The 22,414-nt window shown below is 40.0% G+C and overlaps 2 protein-coding genes and 1 long non-coding RNA gene across 7 annotated transcripts in view; 1 reads left to right on the top strand and 2 right to left on the bottom strand.

Moving 5' to 3' along the window:
* The window catches only part of DENND4C (DENN domain containing 4C), a 72,521-nt gene extending 60,405 nt beyond the window's left edge, over nt 1-12,116 (top strand). For all 5 annotated transcript variants that reach the window (XM_071424943.1, XM_071424939.1, XM_071424942.1 and 2 more), the window contains exons 28-33: nt 738-927; nt 1,893-2,138; nt 3,474-3,591; nt 5,311-5,464; nt 6,567-6,631; nt 7,326-12,116. In XM_071424943.1, coding sequence (XP_071281044.1) covers nt 738-927; nt 1,893-2,138; nt 3,474-3,591; nt 5,311-5,464; nt 6,567-6,631; nt 7,326-7,462 — 910 coding nt within the window. In that variant the 3' untranslated portion in view covers nt 7,463-12,116. The remainder of the gene's footprint in view (nt 1-737; nt 928-1,892; nt 2,139-3,473; nt 3,592-5,310; nt 5,465-6,566; nt 6,632-7,325) is intronic.
* Nucleotides 12,117-16,482: 4,366 nt separating this feature from the next.
* RPS6 (ribosomal protein S6) lies at nt 16,483-21,350 on the bottom strand. Its single transcript, XM_071424937.1, has 6 exons — nt 21,226-21,350; nt 20,349-20,480; nt 19,277-19,487; nt 18,756-18,902; nt 17,461-17,618; nt 16,483-16,648 (listed from the first exon to the last, which is right to left on the bottom strand). The coding sequence occupies exons 1-6, from the start codon at nt 21,229-21,231 to the stop codon at nt 16,553-16,555; spliced, it is 750 nt and encodes a 249-aa protein (XP_071281038.1). The 5' UTR covers nt 21,232-21,350; the 3' UTR covers nt 16,483-16,552.
* A 12-nt stretch (nt 21,351-21,362) lies between these two features.
* Nucleotides 21,363-22,377, bottom strand: LOC139589006 (uncharacterized). The gene is made up of 3 exons (XR_011678898.1): nt 22,146-22,377; nt 21,781-21,906; nt 21,363-21,589 (listed from the first exon to the last, which is right to left on the bottom strand). It is a non-coding gene; the product is annotated as an uncharacterized lncRNA (long non-coding RNA).
* Between the last annotated feature and the right edge of the window lie 37 nt (nt 22,378-22,414).

Here is a 22,414-nt window from a genome sequence, read left to right as displayed (position 1 = left end):
ACTGCTTATGTTAACATCTTTATATTGTGACAATGTATTTTTAACTAAAGTAAAATTTAGAACCAAAAGTCACTGCTAAATAATCTCTTTGCTCCCTACAGATTATCTGGAAGCAGACACTTCCTGTTTCACTTTGTTTTTTCTTCTGTACTGTAGTTGAAGCTGTAATTTTATCCATTATAATTAAAAGGTGCACAGAACGAATATTCCCAGATCTGCAAATTTCTTGATTGCCTGCATTAAATCTGAAAAGTCTGACTTTACTTAAATTAGCTTGCTCAATGAGTTTGACACAATTTTTTTATTATTACTTTGGCATGCAATTTTAAAATTACTTTCTGCTATACTGTTGTTCTGTTTATGTCAGGACATAAAGGGAAGAGGAAGTAAAGGTGAGCATAGTCAAAAGGAGATAATCTTCACAGATTGGCAAAACTGTGGACTGCTTTTTTTTTAAAGCAAGGTAAAGTTATACAAGAGCAATGGTTTCTGTACAGAACTGCAGTGTTTTCAGATTCATATCTTAAGTTATACCTAGCTGCTTTTCTGAAGGGATGTTTATACTGCTCTGAGGCGCATTTTGTTCTGTGTTCCCTAAACAATGGAACAAATGGGAAAATACAATTTCATATTAATAGAGAAAATTGGTTTGGGATCCTGGCAGCCTTCCTCTGCTTCCTTCCTGTTGCCATAGAAATGCTGAACTATTAGCATATTTTCTTCTAAAATTCATACAGCGATTTGGCAGAAGAACAGACTACAGATCCCACCACCATGACCGCACATGCCAGTAATCCACCAAAAAGGGGTGTGTCCTTGACTCGGAGCCACAGTGTGGGAGGTCCACTGCAAAACATTGATCTCTCCCAGAGACCGTCTCATGGCATTTCAACAGTTAGTCTTCCCAATAGTTTGCAGGAGGCTGTGGTAAGTCTAGAAGCTGCATCTGCAGTTGAGAGAAAAATATTGAAGACAATGAATGTAATAATATTCTACCAGTAGCATTCCTGTCCATTTGCAGACTGGGAATGACCAAGCATATTTTCACCTTCTTACAACTGAAAAAAGTCTTAATTCAGTTAATCTAAAATTGCTTTTCCAATACTTTGTCAAACAAACAGTTCTACTTGATTTGAAATGTTCTCTCAAACAGAATGAAGCTAGTCTTGGTCTTTCTGAAACTGGAAGTTCAGCAGTAAAGCAATGCCAACAGCTGACTGAACACAGTAGTGCAACACATGGCAAGATGGAAAGTTAGTTCCATTTCTGTGCATTTACTTACACTCCTACAGTATATTCTGTTAGGCTTACCTGTGGACTGGATGGGAGAAGGTGAGAGGCAGTATTGAGACTCCTACCTTTCTTGTGAAACAAAGTGTTTCTCCTCTCTCTTGATACTTGTTATTTTCCAGAGGCTGCCTTAACATGTGAAGTCACGATTCAGTTCCACAGCTCATGTAATTACTGACATTTCTCTTCACTTTCCACTGCTGCAGGCTTGGTACTGGCTACCAGCTTAGATAGCTTAAAACTGCACAGTTGGGAACAAGTTCTAACAAATTAGCATTTTTTTTCTTGCTCACATAATAGGAAAAGGATAGTGAACATAGGTGATTGTTGTTTAAAATTAAGAACTCTCCAGCAGTAAAAACTGGTGATGCTGTTAGAGTTATTGTGCATTCAGTAGCTCCAGAGCTTCTGCCAAGTGTCAAAAGAAACTCTGCAATGGAGGTTTTCAGGGCAAGTAGTTCTGAAAAGTATTTCTGGAAGAAAAATCTTCTTTGGTTTCGTAAAAGCAAAATCAAAAGCAAAACCAAACAACCTCCGCCCCCCCCCCCCCCCCCCAAACAAACAAACAAAACCAATTTTTTTTCTGCATGTTCTGTTTTTAGGATCCTTTAATAAAACAACAGAACCCTGCCCCTGTATCTGTACCCTACTTGAGCCCTTTGGTACTGCGTAAGGAGCTTGAATCACTCCTGGAGAATGAGGGAGAGCAAGTAATTCATACATCCAAATTCATCAATCAACACCCCATAATCTTCTGGAACCTAGTCTGGTATTTCCAACGGTTGGATCTGCCCAGCAACTTACCTGGACTCATTCTGACATCCGAGCACTGCAATGAGGGCGTGCAGGTAAATGGCATCCTTGTGTTAGATCGGCAGGTATTAAAGTGAGCAACGCTGGGGGCTGGGTTCAAAACAACTGCCTAAATAATTCCTGAACAGCTGAATACAAGTTCTTGGGTTTTTATCATACAAGTAGATAGGTTTGTTTCCCACAAGGATTCCTGAAGGGAGATGTGTGAAGCAGCCTTCAAATTCTAGTCAAGATGGTCTCTACTGAAAAGCCAGAGAGTAAGATTCATTGAAGAATAGGAAACAAGATGTGTCTGCAAAGACCTCAAAAACTGTAATATATTGCAGTACACAGAGTGAGTTACACACTTGAGTTTATAATCTTTAAAGTCACTGGATAATATTTTTTGTTCTCTTCCAAGAATAGGTTTTGCTATTCAAACTCCGAGTTTCATTACTACATGACTAGAACAAAAGAATGTAGAACAGATCTATCTTTTGAGTATTTTGCCTTTCTAATTTAAAGGAGTAGATTGAAACCTATATCATTTTTATGAGTAGGTACAAATTGAAATTAAATATGTATTTGTATCTGGTGCGTGCCAAAAAAGTAGTATTTTCCTATATACTTGTACACATTTCAACTTTAAATTCTTTCCCTCAATTTTCAAAAAAACACCCACCTAGAACTGAGAAAAACTTTCCAAGAAATTAAGTTGAAGACAATACTAAGGAAATCTAAAGCATCCTGGAAAACTGCAATGCATTAACAGGGAAAACAGCAAGATGGGACATAATATCATGTAATTATTATGTAAATAGACACACTAAGTGATAAGTTTTTCTTGCCTGGTAATTCTTATTGTATTAGTAATTCCAGAGGCACTTAATTTTATAAAATAATTACATAAGTGTTGTTTTGACCACCATATATTTTTAATGGAAATAAATAGTTCATATTTGTATACATATGAAGATTCTTTCTGCTTTTTGGGAAGGCCAATATGTAGACATGCATACCAAAATGTTTATCAGGTCAGAAAATATTGCAATATGGTATGAGTAGTAGTACAGATCAAGTACTGTGTCTGGTGCAGTAGATATTTCCAGATACATACTCAAAAATATTTTCTTCAGATGCCTGTAGAAAACTAAATGCTCTTCATACATTAGGATAAACTATAAAAGATAATTAAATGCCGAAGTACTTATGACTGCTCTGGTTGAGTGCAGTTTACTGTAGGGGATAACATCTGCTCCTGTTTGTTAGATTCAAGTTAAATAAAGTTAACCTTCTTTGTTCACAACAATAGTAAAAGGGCAGGAGTTTTAAATACCATAACACTGTACTGGTGTTTTTAAAATGTATTGCCTTTCCTCATGTGTTTTTAGCTTCCTTTGACATCTCTTGCTCAAGATAGCAAGCTAGTATACATCCATCTTCTATGGGACAATATCAACCTCCACCAAGAGCCGGGGGAGCCCCTATATATATCTTGGAGAAATCTCAGTAAGTAAAACAAATGCTACAGAAAACAGAGGAAGAAGAGACTATGGAAAGAAACCATTGGTTTATAGTGGCTGAAGTGTACACAGCCTGTCAATTTGCAGTATCTTTTTTAGTATCTGAATCATATGCAATCCCTTAGGTACTTCACGTAGTCTGGATATCAAATTAGTTGTGAAAATAAGTTTGATCTGCTCATCACCCGTCATACACTTACAAGAGGAGAGGAATTGCTGATTGCTCTAGACGTGGTGCTAAATAACTCTCACTTGATTTGAACGCCTTAAGTTCCACTTCAGTTTCACTGCATTATCTGGTAATAGCTATGCAGGCATGTACAAGAAGGCTGTGTTACAAAAAAGTACCTTTTACTGCTTTAAATGAATGAAACATTACCATTCCCTTTAAAGGTACATTTGGCACGCCTTCTGACTGTCACAAAGTAAGACAGAAGAAAGCCTCATCCAGCATAAAAACAGGCAGACTGTTTATAAGAACTTAAGGACTTCCTTACTTCCGATCATCAGAAAACTTTCTAATTCCATCTTTTAACTTTTAAAAACTATGTCATGTGCTAATTTTGGTTCTAAGGAATTAAAAGGTGTTTATTGAAAAATGTCCTTAAAATATTAAGAGACTGATCAGAAAATTACAGTCAAGAGCACAGAACATGTGTTATTTCCCTCAGATTCTACAAAGCATATTGATGTAACCACAGTAGATGAAAAGCACCCCCAAATAATCTAGCCATGAATGAAATGCATAAATATATATATATAGTTTACAAATATAAATATGTATATATATTGTTTACATATATAAATATGTATATATATATATAGTTTTTATATATATATATATGTATGTATGTATATGTATGTGTATATGTATGTAAACAAAGGAGCAAAGGGCCTGTTTGAGATGTGGAAGAAAAATAGACAGGCCATATAGCAGTATCATAAAATATTCTGAAAACACAAAATTACATTTGTAAGTATTGTGTATGTCAATTTGATGCAAACATCATGTCGATGTGGTGAAGATTACTAGACTTGGTCTGCAGTTCATTTACACACCATGTACTCACTGCCTAATCTGTAAATTTACTTCTTTGCCAGTACATGGACTTACTATTCCTTCATGAGTCACTGTCTTCTAGAAAATAATAGTTCAGTGTTATTCTGAGTGTGGCATTTTAAGTGACAAATCACGATGGTAAATGTCTTGGTCATTTTCTTTCCTGTTTGATTTGACTGTGCATTTTCTATTTCAATATATATCCCAAAGCTATCAGTTAATTGTAGGTGGCTTTTAAGAAGGGCTTTGATAAGAAAAGTTTCCTTGCTAAGAAAAGTGACACTTCTATTTCTTTTCCTTGTGTAAAAATAATCTTCTTGCAGTGAACCTGATTTTTAAGTACAGAAATAAAACTGAGCTAATCAACCATCACAGGCAACATCTGATGCTGGGTACTCTTCAGTCTCAAGTATTCTCTGTCATGTTGGACCTCTTGCACATGGATACTTGATGCATCCTGTAACTTCTGGATAAAGTTACTTCTGAGTGAAGACTATAGGCAGACAAGGTCCTTGCATTGTAACAAATTTCTCTAGATTGAGTAGAGGTTCTCTATGTGTATCTCACCTTTGGAAATACTTCTGCTTATTAAAGTGAAAAAAAAATCTTTACTGCTGTAATAGTCTGTACGTTTCCACTTCCCAGATTCTTCTGAAAAGAAACCCTCCACACTGGCAGAAGATCAGCAGGCAACAAACACATTGTTAGAGAGCATCAAACTAAGTATTCAACACAATGATGTTATGAAGCCAATCAACCTCCTCCTAGAGAAAGTTAAGCCAGATGTGAAACGACAGAGGTGAGGGCATAATCTCTTCTTAGTTTCTCCCCACTAAAATTTAAATAAGATCAGACTGTGTAAATTTCATAGTGATGATTTTATAAAGACCTCTGGGGAAGATTCCGTTTCGTTTGTGTCCACCAAAAACTATGTGTATTTTTTTTACACCTGTGTTTTATGAACAGATGCACTCTATATGCAGATGCAAAGTTCATCCAGATCAAATGGATGAATGTGATACTTTAATAAAAATGGACATTTTGCAATGAGTGAGAAAAATGCAGGTATGAATTACACAGATTTTGATGTTGCTCCAGATCTAGCAAATTGATAAATGCAAGTGTCCTGTTGCAGTGTGTGGAATATTCTTCCTAGTTATATCTTCTGAAATTCTAGCAATCTGGAGTACTGGCTATGAAAAGTGGATGCAGCGTGAGTCTCAAAGAGAGGAAGATGTGTAAATAATTCTTGTATTTTGTAACCTGCACTGCATTTCAAGGAAGGCTTTATACAAAAGCAGAGACTCTGAAGTAAATTACAGTCGATACAAGATGTGTTTGAAGTTTGTCATACTAAGTCATCTTTGTTTCTGTGTTTTGTAGTTACTAAAAAGAAACAGAAAATGCTCTGCTCAGAGAAGCATCTTTGTGACTTCCACAAGGGGAAAAAATAATATCTGATTATTTAATGATACCTATGCCTGAGATTGACCATGACATTCTGAAACAAAAAACAAAAGTATGGATGATCTGAAAGAAATCCATACCCATACATTGCTTCATGGTCAGGCAGAAATTAATTAATAATAAAAAAAGTGGTAGTTAATTTAATATTTCTTGTTTATTAGGCATTTCTGTGGCCTAATAGGGCCACAAATAGAGGATTTTTTTGTAGAAAATGTAACTACTAGGGTTTGGGAGTAATGTGGCTTTCTGCATCAAGTAAAAGTATTCAGGCATTAAAAAACCTTAAGCTAGTAGTCATGTAGATTGGTCACTTTTTTCACAAGCAAGGTTAACAGAACAGTTGTAGAAGCTACATAATGGAAGTCTTCAATATTGACTTTGGAAACAGGATAGTTGATGCTTTCATTAACTCAGCCTTCAAAATATTCCCCTAGGAGTTTTTACAGGGAAATTCTTTTCCTGTCTCTGGTGTCTCTTGGAAGAGAAAACATTGACATTGGTAAGTAAAAAAATACTGCGAAATGCATAGTCCCTGTGGATATTTTACGTGAAAGCTAGTGTATAAAATCTTTTTCTAATATTCAGTTGTGTTTTAGTGAAAATTACTGCACTGTCTGTGTTTTGTTGTTGCTTTTATGTAAATATAATTCAGATGGAACCATTAATTTTGACTTTGTTTGAAACCAGTAATGAGTTACTTTAAACAAAGAGTATTTGAAGAGCTTGAAATTGTAATTCTTCATGTCTGAAAGCTTGTTCCAGTCTTGTCCATCTTTCTCTGCCCCACATATCAGACCTAACACCTGATATCAGACCTGACACCTGTTACCTAAACACCTGATTTCCCACCCTCTACTGATCTCTTCTATCCTGTCTTCTATTTGCTACTACACAGTCAGTGACTCCCTTATGGAATGTAATAGGGGAACTACACTGGGAACAGGCAAATGGAACTTCAGGAAAGAAGCAATGGGCATCCACAGTGGTGTGTTGTGGTGCCACATCATCTTATGGGGATGCTTTTCAGGTCCTCTGAGAAGGTCCATTTTGAAAAAAAAAAAAGAAAATCAGCATCTAGTTAATGAAGATAACTTTGTTATTATATAAAAATCGCCAAAAGCATTTTATAGGAATAGTCATGGGAATTGTACAGTGTTTCTTAAATAATTTCAATTGTGCTTTTTCTATTTCAGAGGTCTTTGATAGTGAATACAGACTTGCACTTAAAAAACTACCAGAGGAAATTCTTGAAAAGCTGCAGAGAATAGATGTTGCACCAAGCAGCAGGGTTGAGTGTTGCAGGAAGTGGTTTGGAGCACCTTTAATATAAAAACAAAGAAGACACACCATACTTCAGAGAGACAAAAGCAGAGCTGAACAAACCCAAGAGCATGGTGACATATACATTTTGAGTCTCAAAAGGTGTTAATTAAGCAATTTGTCAAATCAGTTTCATTGAACTGCAACATATATTCTTCTCATTCATCTCATCAAATTGTAAAATTTGTCAAAATGTTTTAAAATTATGAGTTTATTTCAGTGATTGATCTACTTTTCTCCTATATATATTCTTTAATTTCCTCAAAGTTTTCCTCCACGATATCAAGTTGTTCAAAAAGCTGATGATGAAACAGCAGTCTATAGTTGGTGACTTTCTTAAGGGCCACCAATATTGGTATATTTGAATGAAGTATTTTCCAGGGCTCAGATTCCTCAATGCTTCTTTAAAATGACCTTTACCTAGAGAAGAGTACTTTTATTAATGTGTGGTATGGTTGTATGAATGTAAATATTTGAAAGCTTGGATTGGAAGCTGCAATGCAGTTGCTTTCATCAGATAGTACATTACATTTCATCAGACAGTACATTAAATTGCTACCATTCTCCTGACTCTTGTCTCAGTCAGTATTCTGAATTACTTTTGCTGACCTTTTCAAAGTGTCTATCTACAGCTGTGAGAAAACAGAGACTTACACTCAACTTTCCTGTAGTCTCTATCTGATAAACTATAAGGTTGTGTAAATGTACTGGCTGCTCTCTCCAAAGAAGGATAAGCTTCTACACAAAGCAGCTCAGAAATGGATGGCATTCTAAAAATTATGTAGGAAGCTCAAATGGTATTAGAATACACACAAGAGTTGTCAACAGATACTGCCTGAAAAAAAAAATTATGCTTTATACTATTTGCATGTGTGTTTAAGAGGTGTCCTCCTCAAATTCTTTATCACCCTCTCCCTTGGTTTTATACTAGCCTGTGGGTTAATTATTTTGCACTGATAGTCCAGATTCAATATTTCAATTAAGATGTATTTATAAATGTGGTCTTCAAGGTGTATATTAGCAGAAATGAAGTGCTTATGTGTATGATCTGAAAAGATGTATCCATCTTTTGTGTTGCTTCTAGTAGATAAGACACTTCCTCAGCTCACATATTTAATTGACTACAGTAGTAGTAGTCTTGGCAAGGAGAGCCTGGATACTGGTCAACAGTGTAAGTGTTTCTGTTACTTGAAGAATATGATAAGATTTATTCCAGGTTTTTGCTGAAAGTTAGTGGTATGGCTTTTACAATGGAATAATTCATAGAGAAAAAAATATATTTGTAGCATGTAAAAGGAGCATAGCTTAAAATACTAATTGCATCTGGGTATGAATGTATTTACTTGATACTACTTTTAAAACTTTTCATTCTTCAGAATGATGAGGGATGAAGATCTGTCTGGAACAATTTTTTCTATGAAACAATAAAACCAACGTTTTTATCATAAGGTGAAACAAGGGAGTTGCACTATATATGACAAAATATATTTACATCATAGACTGATGCCTTATATTTTGTCTACAAGTGCTGATCCTAAGTTAATATGGGGATATTACCTGGACAGATTCTCTCCCGATAAAACTGTTGTGCTTTCTCAACAACTAAAAGCAAGAAAGCACACAATGATTTTTTTTTTATTCTTTGGGTTGATGCACAGTTGCTTGCTGATGTCTGACCTACATCACAATTAAAGAACAGCCCTTGATTCTTCATCTTTTCCTCTCTTCTCCAGTTACATAATTGACATGGTTCCATCCTTCTAAAATACAAGTCTATCTAAAGCATTGATCCAAACAACTTAATATTTTTACAAATCAAAGCCAGCAATTTTTTCTGTGTAACTCTATGCATTATTTTTCAACAGCTACACAAAGACCATTATTTTTGAGTATTAAAGAGACAAACCATGTGATTATGTGATGCAACTTGCAAGCAATCAAGTTTTAGTCACTTTAGTCACTTTTAAATTCTCCCAACTCATTAGATGACAAGGAAAATCTGTCTAGTGAGTGCTGTTTTAGATACATGACCTCCAAACAGTTTTAAAACATAGTAAATAATATTATTATGAACTAGTTTCTGGAAACACATCATCTTCATTTCCAAACAACTTTCTCATCTGTTGCTGAAAATATAGACTAATAAAGGAGTAGTGTTGTAAAGACAGCAAAGCAGATTGTGTCACAACGTCTAGTGTTGATTGTTAAACCTTTCCCAGCTATATACACTAAACAAACAAAAAACCCCAACAAAAGTAAAGCCAGAGGAGAAAAAATCAGCTACAGAATTCGACTTGCTTTGATTTGCTCTTGCATATTGGCATTTTTGTACACTACAAATTAAGTGCTATTCTTGGTGTAGGCACCTGGATTTCAGAGTGGTAGAAGTCCTGCATGTAGCTACTTGAAATCTTGAATCTGCATATTGGAATTGATTCTTTAATATAGAATAAAAAAAGGAAAATCTTCTCCTTTCTAAAGGGAGTTCTTAATGCTTAGGTTCTAGAGTAGCTAACTAATCAGTTGGTTTTTTAATATAATCCATAACTCAGATGAAAAGGGACATATCTGAAAACAATTTGTTTTCATCTAGGATGCTTTTTTTTGAGGGGGGAAGTAAGTTTCACAAAATCTGGCCAAAAACAACCAGGGAAAAATTTCAAATGTTTTTTGTGAGTGCATTGCAAACACTTTTGTTCTTCTGAAAATTAGGCACTAAAGACACACTTCTGCAATTTAGTTGACAGGATGAACTTCTTGGACTACATGGGGATGACTTAGTGACATACAAATGCTTCTAACTTGTTTGACACCCAACTCCTAGGAATCAAAATTTATCTGAATCCATCATTATACATTACTGATCTGAGCAAAGTGTTGTGAAGGACGGATGAGGATAAGCTAGATTTTGGTTCTGTTTTTCTGTCAATATAAACAGAATGAGTAGCATTTTGCTCACTTGGGAAATGCTTGCCGCCACATACTCTTTCTAGTACCTCAACAGCCAGTGTTCAGGAGATGATTCTTCTGTCTATATATTTTGTAATTCCCACGTAGAGGCTGAGGAAAACATTTGCAGATCAGTCAGCAAGAACGTTAAAACATGCAATGTGTGGACAAAATGAGGGTGTAGAGCAACTTGGTAACAGAAGTGGATGCAAACAATGAATTTCAGGTATGCCCAAGAAATTAGAAAGTTTGTACTGGAAGAACAATTATCAGAGAAGCTTCCTTTAATTGTTTCCATAAGGATGTTGAACTGCAGCCAGTTGTGCTAAAATACTATCTTGCACCTTTCACCCAGCTTTAAATCAGTTACATATACAGCTTGTGAGCTCACAGGCGAAGAGCTGGGTTTTTTGTGGAATTAAAACAACCAATGAGGTCTTAAATGTTTAAAATCAGGATTCTTAAGTTAAAAAGATTTTCTTATCAATTACATTCTGGCACATCACCAAAACCTGACAACTTTGAAAACCTTTTAGGCCTAGGAGGCTGATGTGGCTGCAGTGTTGGTGCAGTAATTGGCACCAGCTTTTGTATGTTACTAGAAGCATCTGTATGTTACTTATAATCATATCCTGTCTTCAAATTTTATGTAACTTAAATTTAGACAATACAAGTTTAGACAATACAATTGTAATGGAAAATACTTTATTTACTTTATGCGTTTCAAACTAAATCAATTTTGCAAGTAACTTAGTCTTGTTCCTGGTGGACTTTCACATTGGTTAAGCTCAAGCTACATTGCACTTGTGAATGAGTAATATTCTATTTTAACTGTGAATTAATGGCTTTTTGTATTGCTGCAGCTAAAAGAATATACCTTTCATTGAGTTTACTGCTTTCCTTGAATAACTGCAACATAGGGGATATTTTTAAAATGTATATTAAATTAGATAATAGAAATTATATTTTTAAAACAAATTGTTAAAATGTAAGGAACTGAAGAATCCACTCAGTCGTTTTTTCTTCTTAATTCAGCAATTATTTCAATACAGATAACTCCTATTTTATTTACAGTAAGCAGGTAATCTTATTCACATAATTGTATATTTCAACAAAAGGGTTCTTTTTTTCTTTCAGCTAATAAAATTCTTAAAATGCATACTGTATATCCACTTTTCACTATGTATCATTTTAAAAACAAACACCCTTTTAACTTGTAAGAGTTGAAACTGAATGATTGAATTGGATTCCAGTTCTGTAGTCTCCTGTGCTGTATATTGTGGTGCATACATGAGAGGATCGGATGGCGTTTTTATTTGTTCTTTCAGTCTGCATCAACCAATGGTGCAAATAAAAGGGATAGTTTGCTGTTGTTTAGAAGCACATTAAACTCCTATTAGGAGCTTAAAATAAACTATATTGTAACAAGGATGAAATGATGTAGTGTGAATAAATTATGAATCTCTTAAGTGAGCTGGGAAGCTTAATGCAATAAAATTTGCACTGGTTTAGAGACTGTTTTGAACTGTTGAAAAATGGCATCCATTTACTGTGCTTTGATTAACAATTGTTTCTCTGTAATATTTTTGTACATTTGACAAAAAATGAGTTTTAAAGGGCACTCTATATCCTAAATTCTGTATAGATATTCTAGACTAAGAAACAATTTTTAATGTTGTTCCCAAAATAAAATATATATGCATCCTGTGTAAAAATGTGCCATTGTTCAGCTTTTTTCACCTCTGGAATTCAAATGAGTGACAGAATTTAATCTTTAAGTGTAAATTCAGCCTATCATTCAGCAAAAGACTTTTGACTGTCTTTTTGGGTAATTATTTCACAGTACATCAGTGGCTTCTGAATGATGGGAAAGGGCAGAGGCATGGGAGAGGGAAATAAAAAATGGGACTCACCTGTGGAGATGTGTCTTCTAGAGAGTATGGATGGCTCTGTGGCACCTTCAGCAAGCACTGTGCAGCAGTAGAGGTAAGAACAGGTGAAAAACAGGCTCAGACAATCTGTGAAGCTCTTGTTTGTAGGAAAAGCATGGCCTCTGGCTTCCTGAGGATAGCTGGTGCTCTCTGCAGCATATTTGTGGCTTTACTTGGGAGAACACTTCCCAGGAGTTCTGGTTTCTTAGTGGCTCCGTAATGGGATCACAGAGTGATGCTTTCACCTGATGCATCCTAGCTTGTCAAAACATTGGTGGACCTCTTGACTCATAACATAGTTGCGGGTTACATGTAGTTTCCAGGGGGGTTTTTTTGAGTTTGTTTTGTTTTGGGTTTTTATGGGGCAGAGATAGGAGTGAGGCTGAGATGAAATTTAAGTAGTAGAAATTGCCAGTGCCTCAGGCCTTCACAACTTTCAAACCCCCTCATGTATGGCAGTGAGCTCATTCTGACAGAAACAATAATACAAGACCCTAAAAGCCTTTCTTGGCTGATGAGACTGATGTGCATAGCACATATTGATAGCTTGTGGAGCAGATTCATAATAAGCCCATATTTCCAGACTTATTTTTAGATAGAGAGCTGAGGAACAGTTAGTCTTTTGGATTTGTGTATCTTGCAAGCATCACACTGATTTTCCCTGTTTTCCTCTGCTTTTGTCACTGCTGACTTTTCAATATTGCTGCTTGCTAAGGATGTTACCCTGTCTTAGCATTTCTTACCTTTCATGTGGCCTGTTGAGGGAGGAGACAGAAAAGAGGAAGAATGCTGTGCAGGAACAAATGCTTCTATTTGAGGAATCCCCAAAGAAGCATGAACACAGGGTTTGAAGCTGTAGAGAGAAAGGAACTGCTACTTCCTCTGTCAGAATGTGGTGGGAAATTTGAGGGAATGTGATGGTAAAATAGCAGAAGGTGCTTGCTTAAGGAAGCTCTGATGCTTCATGTGTTCAGAACAACCTTGAGTGCGAGTTCCCTGCTAATAATGATAGTTACTTCCATCTCTGTAAAGACAAACTTCTATTGTCTGCAAAGAAAAGGAAGAGCCAATTAACTTGACAGGCTGGAAAACTGATAGAGTCCACAAGTAATCTGAAAGGTTTTGCCTCTGTGTAGGAATAATCACATGTGCCAGAGCAGCTGAGCAGGAAAGGCCTTGTGTTCCTGGTGGGCATCAACTGACCCTGAGACAGCCCTAAAAAATGCCCAGACTTGACCAATCCCTGTCCTGCTTCAGCAGGTGTTTGCACATTACTGTTTTCCAGAGTTGCCTGGAGGAGACTCAGTGGTTCCATGGAGTTGGGTGGCAGACAGAAGAAGTCTGGGGAAGAACAGGGGCTCACTTCACCTAGTTACGAGAGTAGCTCAGAAGGATGTTCCAACACTTTGTTTAGTTTTCTTCAAGATGCTTTCCTTTGCCATTTTTTCCTCATTTGTTTTCTGTGTCACGCTGTCTAAATTCAGACCTTGCTGGTTGAAAGTAATTATGTACGTCAATGGTGTTTGTATTCCATTCCTTTGGTTGCAAAGAGGTGAAATGGCGACTGGTCAGGTTCTGACCAGGGTGCATTACTTGCCCTGAAACTTAAGGTGTGTCTGAGTTTGCAGCCAAGCTTCAGACGTGCAGAAAGTCTGCCATTAAAGAGCAGAAATCCTGTTGAAACTGCTAAGACATGCAAGGAAAAGCTGCAGTTCCCAGATAGCACTTGGCATTGTATTTAGTATCACAGGTTTTGAACTGCTGTTAAGCAGTTAAGGGACTATTGCAGCTGCTGGACTTGTGGTTTTATTGCAGTTCCTACTGCACAGGGGCAGAGAAAACATGCTCCTTCTTCATTAGCCTCTTTTGGATTGACCATTTGAGTCATCCATGGCCTAAAGCCATGGTCAAAGAAGTTGACTGGGAAAACTCAGTGTGAGTTTATCAAAGGCAAATCGTGCCAGGCTAAATTGCTAAGTGCTACAGAAAAGTAGCATGTCAAGAGAGAGCAGTATTGTTCAGCTGGACCTTGGCAAAGCATTTGACGCTGTTTCCCGTAGCTGCCTCCTACATAAATGTCAAGCATAGACCGGATGGGGGTGATCTGTGAGGTGGGCAGGACTCATCTCATAGGTGATCAGCTTGTTTTACTGAGGTTGGCAGCCTGTCCCAAGTGGGGCCCCCTAAGGATCAGTACTGGGCTCCAAGTTGTAACATCTGCATGAATGATCTGGATGATGGGACCAAAAGCACCCTCACCACGTTTGCTGTGTCACTAACTGATGTCAGTTGAGGAGGACACAGGGGCAAGGAGAACCACCTTTCACAGACCTGAACAGGCCAGACCAGATGATCTTTCAAGGTCCCTTCAAGCCAGGATTGTTCTTTGAGTCTGCAAGTCATGCCTAATTTGGACCTGAAAGCCTAAAACTGCAGAAGGAAGCAACAGATGATGTACTAAGGCAGTTCCAGGAAATGAGTGAGGGAGAAGAGTGCAGAAAGGATTTTTTTGCTACTAGTGATAAGGCCATGTATGTGTGTGTGACAAGGCCACACATCCTCAAAGCTTGATAAGAATAGCCAGGACTCCACTGACCTTTTTCACACAATCATACAACTGTGTACGTTTGCAGTGCTTCAGAGGAAGACGCAATCACAGCCTATATAGCAGGACAGGTCATACAGAATAGCCTATAGAACTCTACTTAGTAGTAGCCTGTTCAAAACATTCCTGTTCTTGTCCAGGACATGCCTCAGTGCTTGTACACCCTGACCAGAGTACCTCTTAACTGTGTGCAAGTATATTTTACTAGGATTAAGAAGCTAGGCATTTTTCCCTTCGGCAGATCGTAAAATTCTTAGCATTGTGAATTTAGTGAGTGTTACTCTCTTCCCACATTTTCTCAGTATTAATTTTTGCAGCTGAGTGACTAATGTGGAGTAAAAGCTTCACTTTTTATTTAGTGAAGCTCAGGTTTAACAGGGCCTATGGATCTTCACGATTAAACTGTGGGCAATGAACATGGTCTCCATAAAAAAAATACATTGTAAAATGGTACCTTTTAAAATTTTATTGACCTAGCCAGCATTATTTAACTCATGCATAACCACAATTACCATTCCTCTTAACCTTTTCTGATTAGTTGTCCTTCAGTAACAGTCTCAGTTCAGCTGTGAAAAGATGGCTTTAAGCTTGGTAACTGCTTTAGCAAAATCTCTTGGTCCAAGGTTCCACTGTACCTAAGTGCTTCATGGCAAATTCTGCCCGTCAGAGACGGGTATCCCAGTATCCTAAATTAAATTTCAAGGACCACAGGTTTGATCCTTCCATGCCCCTCATGTACGGGCAGCAGATCTTGTCTTCTGCAACTTTTGAGTTAGCTAGTCCAGATTTTTCATCTGATGCATTAAAATCTGCTTCTAGCCTGGTGAGGCCCTAACTCAGAAGAGCCTTGCCACACACACAGGAATAAAAACCATCCCAACTTCATAGGTTGTAATGAAGCCTGATTTACTAGAAACAGAAGCAGCATCTCAACAAAAATAGAAGTGGATCCATATTACTATTTCAAGAACTAAGACAATTGATTTAGCTGCAGATCATTGTAGCATCCAACACACGTATTTTTGAGTCAAATTCCCATTATCCTCACCCAGTATATAAGGGCTACTGGAGTTTCTAATCCCCAAGTCAAATTTTCAAGTCAAAACTTTAAAAAGTGCCTTCTCATGCTCAGTATTAATTTCAAGAGTAATGCCCCAATTCCTACAGAATCACAAACATCTCACATTTGCAGTACCCCAAAAGGATCAGAGAGGAACACCAGGGTTCCTCAAAGGACTACCCACCACTAAAGCTTTTGACTAAGCATCATCCAGACATGCCCAGAACTCTGGCAGGTTTATGGCCATTTCCTGGGGAACCAGTTCCAGTGAGCATCTGAACTGCACTTAATTCTGCCAAGAATCAGCTGAAGGTGTTAAGTTTTACCAATGTTATACTCAGTATCAAAGTGAGTGACACAATCTTTTCGTAAGAGAACTGCATCAAGATCATGGTGTGTGGTTCTAGTTTGGTGTGCATGATGCAGTAGTCTGAACTCCTGTTTAAGAAATTGCCAGTAACAACATGTACTACAAAGTCTCATACTGAAAGTTCACCACCAAAGCAGTTTATTAGTTATTAAATGTAAGTCTTTTTAGTACTGTGCACAACATCTTTACTTCTGACTTGATTCAGACTTGGATGTAGAAGCTCTCAAAGAAGAAAGCCGGCGCCTCTTGGCAATCTGCTCCTGGCGTTTCTCCTTGGCTTCCTGAAAGGCATGAAGTATGGAGATGTTACACATCATCAAGCACTTCAAAACATATACCAAGGAACAACCAGGGAAAATGCAGTTTGAAGGAATGAATTCTGTAACTCAGTATCGCTAAATAATTTCCCTTCTACAGCTCAGAATTCTGCCAAGTATCCAAACCAGCACAGACCTGTGTCTTTGCACCATATGCAAACACCCAAAACTATGTTACACTGCACACCAAAATATGTCACTGTGCATGCCCAAAATTTTAGTTAAGAAACTGATGTAGAGTTTTCAACACACCAAAGGTGCAGCTCTCTGTTTCTATCTGGAAGTAATGAAATTCAGGAAGCACTACTGTACTGCTTTCAGTACTGCTTCAGCAGTCACTGCAGTTTTAGGAGCAAGGGCAAACACACGTTAACAAACACCTTCTTGCCAACTTATCCTCCATCAAGATCAAGCACTGAATCTCATTTCTCCACACTATCACTCAAATGCTTGGGCATCTTGAGGTTAAACCAGAATTCATTTGAACTAAAATAGCTATGGAAAAAAATATCCTCGGAGGCCATAACTGATTATTTACTTCATCTCTCGAATTAGTGAGCCTGGTTAATTTCTATTTTCTATGACAGAAACATAAAAATATTCCAAAACCCCAACTGACTAGCTATGTTTATACTCATATTTGGGCACTTACATTCAAAATGAGCAGGTGCAGAGCAGCCGTAGGCATAGGGCTAGTTTGCCATACAGTCCAGTTTTCCAAATCCCTTGATTCTGGAGCTGTATTCCACACACCTGAGCTAAAATGGCAAACCTACCTTCATCCTCTTGGCCAACAGCTTCGCGTACTCGGCAGCTTCCTCCTTGTTCTTCTGAGTGCGCTGCTTCTTCAGGGCAATACGCCGGCGCTTGTGCTGCAGCACTCGAGGAGTCACCAGCCGCTGGATCTTGGGAGCCTTTGTTCGGGGCTTCTTGCCTAAAAACCATTAGGGATGAGCCAAAGTGGCCCAGTACCTTCCAAAGGGGCCACAGGCCTCATCCAGCCAACTTTAGAGTAAGTCTGATTTACGATTACAGTAAATCGATTTAGAGTACTACATATGACAGCGACTATACAAAGTTTAGCACCTTCACAAATTTTACAGGAAAAATTATCAATTATCACTAGACACAGCATTAACAACATACTGTCTTAATGCTTGTGATTTGTTATTAGAAATGAAGTGAGAATTCCTAGCTTCTCAGCAGACCTGTCTCCTTTAACTCCCCCTAGACCTAGATTTTTTAGTAATAAAGGACTCCATTACATAGCTTTCAGAACAAGCCTTTTTTCTGGCATTAGAAAGACATCTACAATTTTATTTAGGGGTTTGACATTGTTTATCCCAGAAAACAGATCAACTGCGCACAATGGGCAAACACACTACCACACACATCTGTAACATGAAATTTCACTAAGCCATCCTGACAGACTTTAACAGTCATACACCACAGTCTGATGCCCACCAGAATTATATTCTTTAATTGATAAAACCATTTCCTATGATGTTTTTCTTTCCCCTACAAACTTTCACAGTACTCAAGTCTAATCATACTCTTCTAAAAATCCACTTTTTTCCCCCCAGTCAAAAGCAAAAACCCCAAAATTAAAATCTTACACTGCAATACAGAGGCAGTAAGGAAAGGAGTGCCCTGCCAGTAAGACCTCATTTTAGACTGCCTTCCACGAGCAGAGGGGGAAAAAAAATCTTAGCATTTTCTCTCTACACTGCCTTTCCCCTCCACTATAGAAGTTTTATCAACATTCCACCTTGTATTTAACTTTCTTTCATTAGCAACTACTTTTGGTTATAATTAGAAACGCTAGCAAAAATTACTCCAGAGTCTATCAAACTTTTATGAACAAACCATGACAAAACGTGGCAGAAGGGTGAAGGAAATGAGGCAACCAAGAAACTACTTTTTTTCCACAAGTTACGGCTGACAAAGTTTAAATATAGTGAGTGTCAACTTCCCAGATGCACTACTACCTGTGCTTTGTCCAGTGCAGTGGGCTGGACAGCTCGGCAGTGATCACAGAAACCCAGAGAGCTGTTCTAGTGGGAGCTCTTACCCTCTTTGTTCAGAGGCTTCCTCACAACATACTGGCGAACATCATCTTCCTTAGAGAGGTTGAACAGCTTGCGGATCCTGCTGGCCCTCTTGGGACCGAGACGACGGGGCACAGTTGTGTCAGTCAGCCCAGGAATGTCCTTTTCACCTTTGGGAATGTAGGTTTAAACATGCCAATTACTACACTACTGAGCACCAGGTTCAGAAGCAAAACCCTACATTTAAAATATGCAAGAATTCAAGGTAATGCTAGGTAATCTTTGGGGTTCAGCTGCCAGTAGCACCATCCCAGCCACCCTTAGCTCCTTTGACATGATCAGATTTCTACAGCAACAAGAAGTGCTTCAGTAACCAGTTTTAGCATTACAAGAATGCAATGCTCTGAGGACTGCTAAGACGCATTCATGCTCTGAAACTGGAACTGCCATGTCAATTCCACACAGCTTACCAACCACTATCAAGCAGGCTCCTTCCAGGTGTCTATGTCTACCTATGTACTGGCTGTTCCACTCAGACTCTTACCCTTTTTCACTATGACCAAGTTCAGGACACTCAGGTTCGCATCAACGATGCAGCCACGGACAGACTTGCGCTTCCTCTCGCCGGTTCTCCTGGGGCGGTAGCAGGAATGGCCCTTGCTGAGCAGAAGGCGGACACGTCCATGCGTCAGGACACCCTGCTTCATGGGGAAGCCTTGCTTGTCATTGCCACCGCTTATCCGGACAACGTATCCCTGTGACAGGAACACTTCTGAGTTACTCACATCCTCATTCCCTCAAGCAGCAGATACCAGAGCAGACTGCACGGAACAATGGAGCAGCATGTCCGTGATTCAGCTGGAATCACTGCTACTGGTAGTGCCCACAACTTCAACCAACACCTCTGGAACAGTTCAGCAATTTTACTCAAAAAATGTAAAAAAATACCTCTGTATACCAGAACTTACAGTTAGTGTGATCCGTATCACTTTGAAGTTTTGTTGGAAAGTAATAGCACAAAACCTCTCACCATTATTGTCTAGCTTTTCTGGAACTGTGAGCTTAAATAAAGACAGTTGTCTTCACAAACTGAAAACACAGGAGTGTCTAGAGTAGTGATATACAGGAAAAAAGTTTGATCACTTTCCTTGTGAAGATGGCAGCAGAAAAGATCACATCCCTAAAGTTCAGCTGCACAGTCCATATTAGCACTCATTATTCCAAGCCCGTCCACCAGGCCAAACATGTTTTTTCTCATACATTAGCAGCAGTTTAAACAAAGTCAATTCTGAACAACCAGCAGTTTTATACTGCAAATTTAACTTGTCCTGAATATCAAGAGACAGCACTCAAATGAAGATCAATAAGCTACTGTGAAGGGGAGCTGTGAGAGAGAAGAAACGCTAACCACAAGGTTTTTAAAACAAACCCCCCCTACTCAGGTAAAGTACTGGGAGAGACTAGCCTAACCAGCAAGTTCAGTACAAACACAGCAAGAGAACCTCTTAACTTGACCACCAAATCATACACATACTAGCTGACAAGTGCATACTGGAGAAATTTTGTATTTTAAGCTCCTCAAATACAACTCTTACACATTCTTCTGCACTACTTACCTTCCACTCCTCACCAAGGGAATCAGCCAGCACTTCCGTGGCCATTCGTTTTTCATAAAATGTCCTGAGCTTACGCTCATCATCTACTTCAATGAGCTTCTGGCAGCCAGTAGCCGGAAAAGAGATGTTGAGCTAACAAATAAAAAACAAAAAACAAAAAAATCCGGTTGAAACTTCTGAGAAAGATTTTAACAAAAATTAGAATCCACCTGATGGTTAGAGCTTGGCATTTCAAAGTTGAGATTCCCCAGCTGCTTACACAAATGCTCACCAGAAAAACCTGGGAGTCACCACCACACTTGGGAGAGCCAAGGCGAGGAGGTCCATGTTCGGCCGCACTGGGCTATACAACTCCTTCAGTCGCAACAGATTTTATTTTAGCTAGAGATCGATCAGAGAATGCGAGCAGCAGAAACTTGTGCTCCCTTCTTCCTACAAACCCCTCACAGCACACGCCGCATTAAGACACGCGCAAGTCACTGCAAGGGACCAGCACCTGCTCGTACCTCCCAGGAGCCGCTACAGAGCGCAGCGCTGCACGGCCGCCTGCCGCCACTGCCTCGGGCACAGCGCGCACGGCACCTCCCTACCAAGCCCTACAACCGACTGCACAGGCCTCTCACCCGCAAAACTCCCTCCGAGTCAAGCGGCTGCTCCGGAAGCCCGGCGCTCCGCAACCCCGCGGCAGCACAGCCCCGGCCAAGGAAATGGGGCCCGCAAGCAATCCACTCCCATCCGCCCCGCAGCTGCGCTCCAGCCCCATCGCCAGGGACCATCGGCCACCAAGAGCGGCTCTGCGGGCAGCGACGCCACCATTTACGGCGGGGAAGCCCAAGCGCCCCGACCCGAGCGCGACCCCGGCCCAGTGCGGCCTCACCTTCATCCTGCTCACGTCTCGACGCCGCGGGAAAAGGCCGCACTTCCGCCCGCACTTCTTACATACACCCAGAAACTCTCGCGAGAGCAGTACCGCCCGCGCCCCACGTGACTGGAGCTGACCAATGCCGAGCGAGGCCTTTACGACAAGGGCGGGGCCAGGAGGAGCGGTCGGGGGCGCGGCCTCGGTGCGTGGCCAGGCCCCGGCGCTGCCGCGCGCCCGATTCCGGGCAATTGGCTCCTGCTCGGGCCAGGCCCGGGCCTGTCACTGGCTCCTTGAGGCGCCGCTCGCCAGGGAGAAAGCGTTCCTCAGGAGCGGCCAAGGGGAGAGCAGGCAGGCGCTTTGGGGCTGGGAGCACTGGCACCTGTAAAAAGAAGCGCCATCAATACGCGACTCACTGGCTTTCGGGGAAGGCGCGTTGTTTGCGCGGTATGAGCGCCTCCCGCCCAGATGGGCTTCCCGGTTCCCTGCCGGCCGTGTCCCGCACTTCCTGCGCACGGGAGCAGGAGCGTGCGGGGAGCGGCCACTCCTCTCCATCGCAAGGCTGGAACTGACCCTGTGTCCTTTGTCCAGTTCTGGCCTCCGCAGCACGAAAGAGACAAGGAGCTACTGCGGAGGATGGTCAGGGGTCTGGAGCATCTCTCTTAGATGGAGAGACTCTGGGAGGTGGGACTGTTTGGTCTGGAGAAGACAGAGAGGATCTCATCAATACATAGGAAAATCTCAAATGTGGGTGCCAAGAAGATGGCGCCAGACAAATTTCAGTAGTGCCCGGTGGCACAGCATAATGTCCCTAAACTAAAACACGGGAAGTTTCACCTTAACATGAAGAATTTCTTTACACTGAGGGTGGCAGAGCACTGGAACGGCTGCCTGGGGAGGTTGTGGAGTCTCCCTCTGTGGAGACACTCAAAACCCACCTGGACGTGTTCCTGTGTCACCTGCTTCAGGTGATCCTGCCTTGGCAGAGAGGTTGGACTGGATCCTCTCCAGAGATCCATTCCACACATAACAATTCTGTGATTCTGTGTGAGATATCTCTAAGCGTACAAGGGCGGCGGGCATGCTGCCCACGCCTGTGGAGCAGCTGGCTGCTCAAAGCCGGCAGGGAGCGGGGAACTGGCGCTCGCACCGCCCGGCACCTTCGGGACAGGCTCGGGAAAGCCAAGCGGAACGGGGCCCCGCTACC

This window comes from Agelaius tricolor, unplaced genomic scaffold (genome assembly GCF_023055355.1).
Source record: "Agelaius tricolor isolate 1412-34295 unplaced genomic scaffold, bAgeTri1.0.p SCAF_4, whole genome shotgun sequence".
NCBI lineage: Eukaryota > Metazoa > Chordata > Aves > Passeriformes > Icteridae > Agelaius > Agelaius tricolor.
Note: the sequence above shows the minus strand (reverse complement) of the source record. Positions and strands in the feature narration are given on the sequence as shown.